Raw genomic sequence first — 14013 nt, 5'->3', positions numbered from 1 at the left:
CTGTCACTAGTGAAGACATCCCAGCAAGACTTGATGTGAGTTCTAATAGGGAGGGTGAGACCCCTGTGAGACACTCATCCTAGGGGAGCGCCCACCAAAACCCTGCCTTTTTTTTTGTTTTGTTTTGTTTTGTAGCAGTGTTTTCTGGCTATACAGTTAAAGCAGGGGTTGAATTCCACAAATCAAAAGCCAACCCTCTTTAGAGAACCAAGTCTCTAGCACAGCCAGACCCCAGACCCCAGGCTGCTCTGTGGAGGAAACTGGAGAAAGCAGACTACCCTTTCTCCTTGGGCCAGCTCACAAGCCGCAAGCCGAGCATTGGAGCCTGACAGCCGCTTCCCGCCTTTGTTTGCATAGAACCCAGAGCTGGGGATGTGACAGGTCAGTCTGGGGACCTTTGGTGGCTTCTTCAATGGGAACCGCCCCCTCCAGGTGTGGGAAGGTGATGGAGTCACGAGTCTTCTGTCTTCCCCAGCTGCCCATGGTGCTCGCTGCGTTTCTCTCTGGGGATGGCAGAGATGAGGGGGTTGGTGCTGGTCCTGCTGTACATGGCCCACTCGTCATCTGCCAGTGAGTGTGGAGGGCATTCCGTGGGGTGGGGTGGGGGCACCATCCTGGAAAATGGAGTGGCCCTTGCTCCCTTCCCAAGGCATTCTGTAGGGTGGGTGGGGTGGGGTGGGGGTACCATCCCCGAAAATGGAGTGGCCCTTGTTCCCTTCCCAAGGCCTTCTGTGGGGTGAGTGGGGTGGAGGCGTCATCCTGGAAAATGGATTGGCCCTTAATGCCCAGAGAGGGACTCACTTGGCAAGAAAGCCAATCCCCAGAATTTTGTCCTGAGTGGCATGTGTGAATGACTGGATCTAGGTCATGCAGGGTCCCAGGGTATGGGTGTGCGTCTGATTCTAAGGGTGTGAGACAGGAAAATCAGTTCTAGGGCACAGAATGGCCTATGGGGCAGAGGGGTCAGTGTGAGAACTACCTCCTACATTCAGCTCATCCCTGCCCACCCCTGGAGTACACTGGGCTCTGTAAACTGTGATCCTGATGAGGACCATCTAGTACCACAGCAGCAGAGGTCTCTTGGGCTCTCAGGCAGCAGAAGTGGCTGCTATGGTCCCCTCCTCCCTGACCTGTAGGCTGCTCAGGACTAATACGCCCAGCTTGGAAAAAGGCAGATGAATAGGGGACAGATGACTCAAGTAGGCTCTGTCTACCTTTGGTGCCTTTGGTTTGATCAGTGAACACACACACACACACACACACATACACACACACACACACTATGCAAAGACCCCACACCTTCCTCAGCCTACTCTTACCTGCCAAGGAGACCAAGAGATGCTCAGAAACACAGACATGACATCTCTCCTACTAAGCCATAGCTGAGACCCAGACCAAACACTTGGTCTGGACCACATTTTCTCATCGTGGCGTTGGCAGTGGAATGGGGCGCAAGGCAGCAACTCTACTACTGAGCTGCTTCCCCAGCACCCAAATAACATTTTGGAAAAAGGAATGCTGTCACATACATGGAGGTTCTTGGCTTGGGGAGGATTGGCTAATATTACAAATCATCAATGTCTCCAGAGAAAAATCATAGCATGGACAAGGGATGTCATTGCTGGCGTTTCTGAAGTAGCCTTAGTTTTGTCCCAGCAGTCTGTGTAATTAAGACATGTTCTCACTCCAACTTTATCTAGATAATTCTTCTCTGAGAGACTCTTCCCGGGGATGGAGAAATGGCTCAGTGGTTAAGAGCACTGGTTGTTTGCCCAAAGAACCCGGGGTTCAATTCCCAGCACCCACATGGCAGCTCACAATTGTGTGTATCTCCAGTTCCAGGGGATCCGACACCCTTATGCAGACATACATGCAGACAGAACACCAATCCACATAAAACCAAAATAAATAAATCGCTTTGAAAAACAAACAAACAGAACTCTCTTCCCAAGTGACTTGAAGTTGCATCAAGTTGATGATTAGAGCTACCCATCCCGGGCTTTACCTTTCACATCTACTGTAGTGGAAATGAAACTAGAAAAGGTCAAAGGCCAAGAATATACAAATCCGTGCATACATCTGGCCATCAGGGTGCTGCCATCGCAAAGCTGGAAAACTGCACCTCACACTGTGAGAGGGGAGCCGGGAAAGCAAGCAGCAGGGTTTTTTTCCTTAAGGAAAGGCCTAGACAAGGATGTCTACAGGTCCCTTTGCCACCCACTTTTGAATGAAAAATGCCAGGCAAGGTCTACCAAGAGGTACTGCGCTCGGCCGAAGAGTGCCAGTAGCAGGGTCTAGGAAGACTTGGAAAGGGTTCAGAGGTATTAGCAAGCGTCTTTTATGTGGGCCATCTCCGGGGAGGAACAAAAGCGTCAGGGTTGTAGAGTCAGCCCCAAGCAAAACAGCCCACAAAACAGGAGTCCCGAGGGCTGGGGAACGGTCGGGCCCCAGGTGCCACTTAGTGAGGCTTTTGCTCCCTCTGCAGTTTGCGGCATCCAGAAAGCCAACATCGAGGACGAGTCCAAGGAAAACCTCGTGAGCAGCACCGAGTTCCCCTGGGTGGTGTCCATACAGGACCAAGAGTACACCCACCTGGCATTCGGCTGCATTCTCAGCGAGTTCTGGATTCTCAGCAGCGCCTCGGCTCTCCAGCACAGGCTAGTGCCCCAGAGGGAGGGCTGGGAGGGTCCGCTGCAGGCCTGGGGATTTGTGGGGTCTACTCACCTCCGGGTGTACTCGCCTGAGTCAAGGTCTTGAGATCACCAGTGGCTCGTGGGACTTTACTGTGAGGACCAAGAAGCGGCACCAGTGAAAAGCAAGACGTCATCTGTTGTATCTAAGAAGTCCACAACTACAGAGATGCGGATTCTTTAATTCTATCCACCAGGTGTCCTCCCGGGATAAGTTAAGGAAGTCGGCAGGATTCCTTGGGCCTTGTAAATGTTACTGCTACAGACAGAAGGACACAGAGAAAAGCTGAAGGAAATCAGACATGCCTCTAGATGCTTTTCTCTGGATGCTCAGAACATGACTCTGTCCTCCAATTGTTCTTGTCTGTGTTCTCCAAATTACATACCATAAGCTCAAATTCGTACAGATAAGAAAGAAAAAATCACAAATATGATTAAAGGAAATATTTGCGAAACATTCCAAAATGTTTTCATAACTATAGAATACTTCACTTCTAGTCCAATAGCCGACCTTAACTTTCGAGGATCGGCAGTAAGAGGATAATTTCAACCTCTGGGGAAGAAATCCCGCACAAAGTTGTTCACTAATTACACAGAAAATGCTAGAATATAAAAGTAAACATCTAAGGGGGATTTTTGGCACAGGCCTGGGAGGTGCCTTCACTTGGAAGGTGAAGGCAGAAGGGTCAAGAATTAAAATTTCTTCATCCTTAGCTATATGTTGAGTTTAAAGCCAGCCTGGCTACATGAGACTCTGCCTTAAAAACAAACACAAACAAAACAAAAAACAGCCAAATAAAAGTGAATTTCCAGTTATCATAGACTAGCATGATAATATAATTTCTTATGCACGCTGTATGTGAAAGAGTATGCTATCCATTGCATAGATGGAGAAAGGATGGAAAGTTTCAGCTTTGTGATGTCATCACCCTGACGGCCAGATTTTTGCATGGTCTTGCACATTCTTGCTTAATTTCTCCTATAGTAGATGTGAAAGGTAAAGCCTGTGATGGTTTTGCGTGTGCATGTGTAATGTGCACGTGCATGCGATGTGTATGTGTGCATGTGTTGGGGTGACATTGAATATCTTCCTCCATTGCTCTCTACTTTACTGGTGCAGGGTTTTTCACCCGACCTGAACGCTCACTGATTTGGCTGGGTTTTGCCCAGAGTTCCCTATCTCTGCCTCCTGTGTGCAGGACTCTTAGCTTTTATGTGGATCCTAGGGATCCAAACCCTGGTCTTCGAGCTTGCATAGTGAGTGCTTTATCCACCGAGCTGTCTCCCCAGCCTGAAAGAATAGTTTAATCAGCTAAAGAAATTATAATGTAAACACCTGATAGAATATTCCTTAGCTGCTGAATTTTTAATACTTGCTTTGTGTATTTTTAAATTTATTATTCTTTTTTTTTTAAATATTTATTTATTATGTATACAATATTCTGTCTGTGTGTATGCTTGCAGGCCAGAAGAGGGCACCAGACCTCATTCCAGATGGTTGTGAGCCACCATGTGGTTGCTGGGAATTGAACTCAGGACCTTTGGAAGAGCAGGCAGTGCTCTTAACCGCTGAGCCATCTCTCCAGCCCAAATTTATTATTCTTTTAGTATGCATATAAAATAATAGACTTCCTTTGGCATTTTATTTTTTATTAAATATTTTTAATGAAATATATTTTAATAATTTTTTTCCCTTCCTCCAACTCCTCTCCACCTCTCTACCTACTCAACTTTGTTCTTTCTCTCTTCCAAAAACAAAAATCAAAACAAACAAGCAAAAGATCAATAAGATTAAAAAATGCCAACCAAAACAAAATGAAAATGAAACCAAAAGTCCACAAAATTATCACTGAGCTGGTTTTGTGTTGGCCAACTACTCCTGGGCATGGGGCCTTCTCTGGAGTGTGGTTGATACACTGATTTCCTCTTTGCCAGCAAGTACCAATTGGTTAGGGGTTGGTTAGGGCTATAAGTCTAGAAGGAAACAAGCCTGCTGACACTCTAACCTTGGATTTTCTGTATCCACTCCCCCATCCCTGGGATCTTGTCTGGCTGGAACCTGCACAAGCCTTGTGTATGATGTCACAGTCTCTGTGACTTCGTATGTACTCCTGTCCTGTTATATCTAGAAGACACTGGTTCCTTGAAGTCGTCCATTATCTCTGACTCTTACAATCTTGTGGTACAAATAATGAAAACCCAGAGACAGAAATTGGGGTTCAATGAAAAAACCCAGAAAAGCAAAGCATCCAAGTCACTAGAGAAGTCGTTCTTCTATCAAGGCTGGGCTACCACAGACTAAGTGAACTAAGCCTCTCTCTCCTCTCATTTTATGTCCCCTCTAGTGCTGGGATTAAAGGTATAGGCCACTACCACCTGGATTTGTTTCTACATTGATCTTGTGTAGCCCAGGCGGCCTTGAATTCACAGAGATCCTTCTGCTTCTGTCTCCCACATCCTGAGATTAAAGGTGCTTGTCACCTCTCCCTGACCTCTAATGGCTTAACGTTGCCCTTTTGATCTTTAGGTAAGCTTTATTTATTAAAACATAAATAAAATAGCACTATTGAATCTTTCTGTCTCCTCTCCCTCATAGATTCCTGAGCCTTGAGAGGAGGGGGTTAATGAACACATCCCATTTGGGAGTGAGTGTTCCTAAGTCTTATTCTCTGCACGTTGTCCAGTTGTGGGTCTCTGTCTTAACTCCCACCTACTACAAGAAAAAACTTCTCTGATGTGTTGATCAAGACACAGATCTATGACTATGCCATCAGGAGTCATTTTATTGCTATGTTCCTTTAGCAGAATAGTTCTACTAGGTTTCCCCCTAGGCCCATGACTTATCTAGTCTCAGGTTCTTGGCCACTTTGTATGGCATGGCTTATAGCTCATGGAATGGGCCTTAAATTCAGCAACCCCCAAAGTGGTTGGTTACTTCCATTATATCCATTATATCTGTGTCACTATTGCAGCATTGTATTTTGCAGGCAGGTTGCTGTTGTAGGTCAGGGTTTATAGCTGGCTGATACTGATGGTTACCTTTTCCCTCTGGAGTGTGCAGAGTGCCTTCCAAAGCCATGACACTACACTAGTCGGTAGGATTGAAGCTTCTAGTCAGGCACCACATCAACTTCTCTGTGATCAATGATATGATGATTTCAACAACAGGGTCTTACCATTGTGGAGAGAGAGCAACTGACAGCCTTGGCAAATAGTCTGTGACATCAGGGGGATTCCATGGGAACCCTTTGGCCAGTAGACTCAGTAAGATGTAACCCATTCCTGATACCAGAGTACCATAGACGTCTACTTTATGACAGTGTTTTCAAGCATGTGTATCATTGTATTTGGCTCAGTCTGCTCTCATTACCTTCTGTTGTTCATGGTCCACCCTTGACCCTCTCACTGGTCAGGGTGTGTGTGTGTGTGTGTGTACAGAGCCTTGACTTTTATTATGTAAAAAAAACTCCACACTTATTTCACTTTCTGACTCTGTGCTTGGCCTTCAACAGTTTCACAACAACCTTCTGCTCCTCAATGAGGGAGGGAGTGTGCCTGATCTTCCATGGACATACTCAGTATACATGGAGCCACCATAAGCTCTGCTGGCGTGCTTTATTTTAGACTCTCTCATAGGGACTTCAGGTCTTACAGCATGAACACCCCAGAATCTGACAGGGCACAATACCACATGCAGATTTTGGTGCTTTTCCCAACTTTCTTGGTTTAAAAGGAAACAATCCTGCGGCCAGAAGTTCAAGACAGCCTAGTTTTGTAAGAGACTGTATTGTGGGAAAGCCTACAATGGTGTGTTAAACATGGACCATTCTGAGTGTGTCTCAACACTGTCTCTATAAGAGCCAGAATTTACATTTTTAAGTAGAAATCCATGTATATTGTTGAATATCCACAAAGAAGCAAAGTCAGGCAAGGAAACCATCCCCTCAGTCACTAGATTCTTCCCCTTGTGCCATGGCCTGCCATCACTTTCTTGGATTTTTTTTAAATGCATAATGTGTTTGTAGACATCTATTTATCTTTCTATATTTATTCTTATGTCTACTAACACAGAATTCTCTCTACCCTAGTCAGCTTAGAATTCCATAACACAATATCATAAACTGGATTATTTAGCCCAGAAAGTCCAAGGTTAGAGGGTCAGCACGTTTGCTGCCTTCTAGATGTATGGGCAGAAGCCTTCTAGGTATGTGTTTACATGGCTACTTTCTTCTGTGTGAGAATAAGACAGAAGTAAGACGTGGAAGATTCCTGACATCAACCTCAGTCCTACACACACATACACACACACACACACACACACACACACACACCACATATACAATACATATGGAAAGAAGAAAAGGTTTTTTTTTTTTTTAAGGGAAGGGGACACTGGTTCTACTGAATCAGGCCCTAGGAACCTCTACCTCCAAATATGAAAATAAAGGCCTTGCTACCAACTGTGGTCCATTTTTTTGAGATCATGGCAAGATATTTCTGTAGAACCCCTCACTCCCAATTCTTGTCCTATTTATGACTCACACTTTGTGTCCATGGAAGACTCTGTAGGCATCATTCTGCCCCTCCCACCGCCACCCTGGCATTAAATACGTCTGAGGTGATTCCGATTTTAAGCAGTGTGGCTACGAATGCTTATCTACCCGGGAGATGCCCGGCTCACCCCTGCGATCCCAGCTTCCGCCATTACCCTCATTCATTTTCATGAGTTTCATGGCTTAGACAATGAAGTGTTTGCTCAACCTTAGAAAGAGTTCATCTTCGTTGGACTGGATGTCCAGCTCTGCCAGATCCTCCCATCTGTGACCAGCGATCCACTCTCTCCTCTCCCCGCTCTGGTGTGGGTGACAGCCGCATTTACCCCTTTATCCTGGCTCCAGCTGGGTTTCATCAGTGCCAGGACTGACAACAGCCTGGGGGTGGGGAGAGTGAGATGAACCAGGGTCTGTATGCTCCTGAGGCAAAGTGCAGATTGTTCCCTCACCAGCTCCACACAGCTCTGTCTGACCTAACTCTTCTCACCTAAGGAGACTGTGTGCAGGCTCTGGGCTTGAGCCCACACCTCGATGAAGAAAGTGAAGGACCAGTTGAGGATGCTTCCCAGCATCAACCTCAGGCCTCCACACATGTGCACACACATGCACGCCCGGCACACATACAAAAGAAAATGAGAGCAGACATACAAGACAACTTGGCTGACTTCTGTCTCATTGGGCACTGTTCCTGGCCCACTTTCTAAGTCTTTCATCGTTTTCCATTCTCCTCCTGCTAGAAGATGGCTTGCTTTCTTATCTGCCTTTCTGCTGAGAGTCTTCTTACTGGGCTGCTGCTGAGCTCAGCGGCAGCAGGTGTAACCTGCCACTCCCGGTTGTCTTTTGCTGGGTGCACCAGCCTTGGTTAGATGACAGAGGGCTGAGTTTTAGGGTGTATGGTTTTAGGGTGTATGCATCTGCCTTACATTCGTATCGTTTCTTGGGTGAGTCCCGAGGGGAGAGGTAGAGAACACCCAGCTTAATCCCGCCTCTGTAAAGCCATAGCCTCCCTCAATGCACTCACAGAGTGTGTGAGGCGAGACGCTGCACCAAGAGACTGGGCAGTGGTGGCGGCAACCTTTAATCCCAGCACTCGGAAGGCAGAGGCAGGCGGATCTTTGTGAATTTGAGACCAGCCAGGTATAAAAAGCGAGTTCCAAGACAGCCAGGACTGTTACATGGGAAACCCCATCTCGAAAAACAAAAACAAACCAAAACAAAAAAAAAATGATGTTAAGTGCTGAGACAGTGAGTGAGAGTCATGATTACATATTTTGTATTGAAATGAAATGAATGAATGAAATACATGCCCTGGCATTGCTGAAGCATGTATGGGCAGCCCGTATATGGCGGTTCTGTTGAACTTGGTCGTACTGGGTTTCATGGTCTAGGTTAATGAGGATGGCTGACCTGGTCTCTTCCTCAAGAGGGCACTAGCTCTCATTAAAGACAGTTGTGAGCGGCCATGTGGTTGTTGGGAATTGAACTCAGAACCTTTGAAAGAGCAGGTAGTACTCTTAATCACTGAGCTATGTTAAAAAAAAACTATTCATACAGAAAAGTCACCCAAGAATATGTGAACAGATGATCTTTGCATGGTAAGATAAATGGTTATCAGAACAGAAGAATACCCCAAGAGATTGGGCTCACAAGGGAAAGCACAAATCTAGAAATTCAGAAGAGATTCCCTGGAGACTGAGTTCAAAGGTTTGAGTAAAAACTGAACCGGAGGCTGGAGAGATGGCTCAGCAGTTAGAGCACTTCTTGCTGTTCCAGGGAGTCCAAGTTCAGTTCCCAGCACCATCGAGGAGCTCACAACCATTACTAACTCCAACTCTAAGGAATCCAATGCGTTCTGACTCTGGCAGGCACAAGTGGCACACATTCACACACACATACACATGTATGTTCACGCATGCACACACACATTTGCACACACACACACACGCGTTAAAAACAAAGACAAAATACCCAGGGATTGAGTTGGATGAGGATGCCAGGTTGGAAATGAAAAACATAAAAAATGAGAAATGAGAGCTGGAGAGATGGCTCAGTGGTTAAGAGCACTGACTGCTCTTCCAGAGGTCCTGAGTTCAAGTCCCAGCAACCACATGGCAGCTCACAACTGTCTGTAATGCCAGTTCTGGGGTACTGGACACCCTTGGCAAAAACACCAATGCACATAAAAAGAAAAAAGAAAAGAAAAATGAGGAATGAGGGAAGTGTGAAGCTTCGTCACTGCCTTGACTTCTCAAAGGCCCTTTGCTGTCTGTCTCTCTAGGAAGAAGGTCATTGCTGTTGTCGGTATAGCCAACATGGACCCCAGAAAGGTTGATCACACAGAGTACTCAGTCAGCACCATCATCCCCCATGAGAACTTCATTAACAGCTCCAGGAGCAATGACATAGCCCTCCTGAGGACAGAATCTGCCATACATTTCGATGACATGGTCCAGGCCATCTGCTTCCTGGACAAAAAGCTACAGAAACGACCAACCTTGAGGAACTGCTGGGTGGCAGGATGGAACCCCACGTCTGCAGTTAATGCATTCTTTCTCTTAGAGGAGGCTGTGTGTGTACTGGCAGTGGGGGGGGGGGCTCAGAGGAACTTCTCTAGGGCCTATCCGAATCATTCAGAATGCTTGAGGTTTTATAGTTGATTCCTAGTGGTTGCCTTTCTGGCGTCTTTTCTTGTACCATATTCCACGGGCCATTTTTTTTTTTTAGTTCTGTACCCAGGAAGTATACGGGCAGCATGCTGCCTAACAAGCACTGGGAGGAGTAAGGGGACTACGGTTGAGCACATTCTTACCTAAGCCACCCATTTCCTGCCATTCTCGGACAAGGATGAAACAAGAGAATGTATTATTATCATCATTATTATTATTATTTTTTTTTTGTTTTTTTGAGACAGGGTTTCTCTGTAGCTTTGAAGCCTGTCCCGGAACTAGCTCTTGTAGACCAGGCTGGCCTCGAACTCACAGAGATCCGTCTGCCTCTGCCTCCTGAGTGCTGGGATTAAAGGCGTGTGCCACCACCTCCCGGCGAAAATGTATATTCTTTAAGTGTGAAGGAGGGGTGAATTGTTCTCTGCCTGCTTACAGATTTCAATTCAAAGCAAAGATAGTTTCCAGTAAAAACTCAGACACGAGTTCTGATTTCTATGGGTAAAAGGGATGTACAGGGACATTTTCTGTTGATTCCTGGTTGGATATGCGAGTTGCTGGTGGGTTGACTCAGGACTGCCTTTTTGTTAGTAATTCTTGGGCTCTCTATTGCATGGTCCAGACAGGAAATCACATGACAATGAGTATCCTGAGGAGAATCTCCGTGGAAGACATTGACCTGTGTCCTTTACAAAGAGACCAGAATACAGAATGTGCCAGTCACGCAAATAAGGAATACAAAGTTTGCCTGGTAAGAAGACACAGTAGAAGCCAGTTCTTGAAAGTAATCATTGATCATTGGTTGCACCAAGGGGTCTTGGGAGTTCTTCCTTACAGAACGGGGAGTGAACGGTAGGGCCAGTGCTGCGGGCTCGTGTCTCTGGTAGGAATAACAGTTGGCAGAAAGTACTCAAACCCTACAATGTGGTCACTTGACACCGCTAGTCCTCTGTGTGTCCCCATCAGCCTCCTGAGCCCACGTGACTCTCAGTACCCAAGCTCTCTCACCCTCATTCTGGTTCAGCATGTACTGTATCCAGAGCCATCCTGAGCCACTACCCCTTAGCTTTTGAACTAAATTCTGCTCACGAAATATCTATTGGTGATTTCAGTGTTTGGAAAGCTTCCTCTCGTGGAAATGGGCTCTGGTGTCTGGATCCTGAACACTGGACTTCTCGGGCAGAATCAGACTAACAGGTCCCTCGGGCCCAGCAGAGCTGCTCCTTACCTTTCCCCTTTTAGTTTTTACAACTCTTAGAGGTTCTGTGAGATGTCAAGAGAGAGGACCACTCAGTGAAAGGGGCCCCTCTGCGTGGTAGCTGCCCCTGACACCAGGAGGTAAGACAGAGCTGCCTCGAAGGCCCTGGGTTGGTAGCCTCTGATCCCTTTACTTCAGAGACCAGAAATCACAGCTCTGTCAGGTGGGGGCAGGAACAAAAGAAAAAAAAAAAAAAACAAAACCCCGAGCTTATTCTGTGCCTGAGGTTAGTAGCAAAACCATTTGATGGGGGTCATCTGTACCCACAACTGTGTCAGAAACATCAAACTGTGTGTCCTAAATCCCATCCATTTTCCTCCTTGAGCACAAGGATGATCAGCTTGGGGTGGGACCCAGGAAAGGGTGGAGACTATACCCTTCCTCACTATACCCCAAGCAGCCTGAGTGTGTCATGGACAATGGCCGTTCAGCAATCCCAAGTGACCAGCCAGAACTCTAAACATTTCAACTTTCTGCTGACTGGCAGGTTGAGGTGACATAGCAGACTACAGAAAAAAAGAAAAGAAAACACGGGGCTGCTGTGCTGTCCTTTCCCTGCGGAGAGCGCAGCACGGAGTAGCGCACACATTGCTTTGCCCAGGAACCGGCATTGGCCTTCTCACCACCCAGCCGTGACAGTGTCTTTGCAGAAAGCGCATGCCTCAGCTCTGCCACGCTTTCAGTCACCCCTTCCTCCCACCCTTCACCCTCACCTCTGCTCTACCCACACGTCCTGAGCAAGGGGAGGTATCCAGGGAGGGGACACGCCAGGCAGCCATTCATTCCCCTGGGCTGCAGATGAGAAGGGGCTGATAAGGTCAACCCTTGCCTCTCTGCCTCTCATTCTTGAATTTGTGCAAACGGTTTGCTGTTATCACTTGCCACACTGCTCACTGCTCGCTCAGTCCAAACAGCAAGAGCAACGTATCGTTGGCCAGCTTGCCTGGCTTTTACAGTCGAGGGGGCCATACAATCAAGGAGGGTGAATAGTCCTCCCCTATCTCGAACCCAGATGGACCATGAGGTATGAGTGGAGGTTTGGCTCTTGAAAAGGGGGGGCCTGGGGTGGAATAAATGGAACCTGATAGTTATCTTGGGACTTTCTGCATTCCCTCAACTCCCTACAGAAAAGTTAGTGCCTTTATAAGCCCTCGCGACGGCCATAGCTAATACTTGACTGAGCGCACGCTGCGTGCCCAGCACCAGCGCTGCGTGTGTCACAGGCGCTAAGGGATCAGGTCACTTTGCGCTGGTTCCAAATCCAGCCCGGAGTGCTAAGCCTCTGCCTTCTTGAACCTTGTGTGAGTTAAGGTGTGTGCAGCAGAATGCCTGAGACCCAGGGGACAACTCAGGAAAAAGGGAAGACGGCAGGATGGGCGGGGCTGGTGAGCAGGAGTAACCAGTGGCTGGGACGTGGGTTAGGAAGCTGTAGACCCAGAACAGCCCCAGATCAGAGTGCTAGCAAAATCCAAGACAGTGAAAAAACGAGCCAGGACATTACAGGCAATCTGGGTGCCAAGGCCACAAATAATTTGCAAAGAAAAATTGGACTGGGGAGGTGGCTCAGCTGGTGGGTGCTTGCCTTGAATAAAGCCCTGGCTGGCTTCAGGAATTTGATCCCCAGCTCTGCATTAAAAAAAAGCAGTTGTGGTAGCAAGTCTGTACTCCCAGCATGAGGAGGTGGAGTGGGGGGGGGGCAGAGTTTACGGTCATCTGTGAGCAGGTCTCAAACAAGCAAACAGGAAAGAGGGAGAGGAGAGAGGGAAAGAAAGAGAGAGGAGAGACTAGTGTCCCCATGGTGTGGTTGGTGGTGGCTGTCTAAATTTGAAATGGTAGCCTATAATTTGCCCATTTCCAGAGAGAATCAATACAAACCCTTCTAAAACAGACCTCTGGCGTCTACAGAAAAAGAAGGTTTTCTCAAACCTAAGCCCCCTGTCCTTTATTGCAGGGGGAACCAGGAAGCCCTGTGATGTGCCAAGTGAAGAAGCTGAATCTCTGGGTCCTCAAAGGAATCATGACCTATGGAGGCGACTCGTGCCCTGGCCTGTTTCTGTATACCAGTGTGGAAGACTACAGTGACTGGATCATGGCCCAGGCGAGGAAGGCTGGCTCTTCCCTGTCCTCGCTCCAGTCCTGGGAGAAGTTGCCCCCTGAGCTCCTTTTTGACGAATCAAATATTGCCCTGACAAAGAATGCGTATTCTGTGCACAGCCATACTGAACGGCCCCAAACCCACTCCCAAAGACCAAAATTGTCCACTGTGGATGACAAGTCAACAGACAATGGGCAGAACTTCAGGGCAAACGGTCTTCAGGAATCAGGCTGGCCTGCAAAAGTGGCTATTCAACCCATGTACTACGACTACTACGGCAGGGAGGCGGGGGAAGAAGGGGTTGTAGCTGGCCAGAGCAGGCTGTGTTGGCCCCAAGAAAGAATCTTGATGCCCCTCATGCTTGTTTTCTTGGCCAGCGGTGTCTAGCTAGCAGCTAACCTCCCCACAGACAAGAAGCTTGGAGTGCACGGGGCTAGGCGTCTATGGTACTGTTCTGGGGTCCGCTTTTGATAGGTGCCACCTGGGCGACCATAGGCAGGCCCACAGCATCACTGGGCTGGCTCTCCCTCCTCTGTCCCACTCCCATATGTGGGAAGGTCACTTCATTTACGCTTGTGAACTAAACGTGGGCTAACAAGTATCAAACCGTTAGAGTGCCCTGTGGTTCTTTCAGTGTTATGGCTCCAGGGGCCAGGCTGGGAAGATGTTACCACGGGTAGATGTGGCCCTACTGGTGACCATTTAGATGTGGCTTGGTAGTGACGGGGGGGGGGGGGGGGGGGGGGGGGGGGGG

At 47.7% G+C, this 14013-nt stretch overlaps 1 protein-coding gene across 2 annotated transcripts; it reads left to right on the top strand.

Annotated features, from left to right (window-relative positions):
* The first annotated feature begins 509 nt into the window (after positions 1–509).
* On the top strand, positions 510–13646 carry Prss54 (serine protease 54). Of its 2 annotated transcripts, none has more exons than XM_050144004.1 (5): positions 510–570; positions 2486–2657; positions 9522–9780; positions 10529–10657; positions 13116–13646. In XM_050144004.1, exons 1-5 carry the CDS (start codon positions 510–512, stop codon positions 13644–13646), a joined length of 1152 nt encoding a protein of 383 aa, XP_049999961.1. The 2 variants fall into 2 exon arrangements, with proteins under 2 accessions (XP_049999961.1, XP_049999962.1); XM_050144005.1 differs by having other exon boundaries at positions 2486–2661; positions 9526–9780.
* Positions 13647–14013: the final 367 nt, after the last annotated feature.

This window comes from Alexandromys fortis, unplaced genomic scaffold (genome assembly GCF_014885135.2).
Source record: "Alexandromys fortis isolate MF-2015 unplaced genomic scaffold, M_Fortis_MF-2015_v1.1 scaffold_1, whole genome shotgun sequence".
Classification (NCBI taxonomy): Eukaryota; Metazoa; Chordata; class Mammalia; order Rodentia; family Cricetidae; genus Alexandromys; species Alexandromys fortis.
This window is presented reverse-complemented; position numbering and strand designations above follow the sequence as displayed.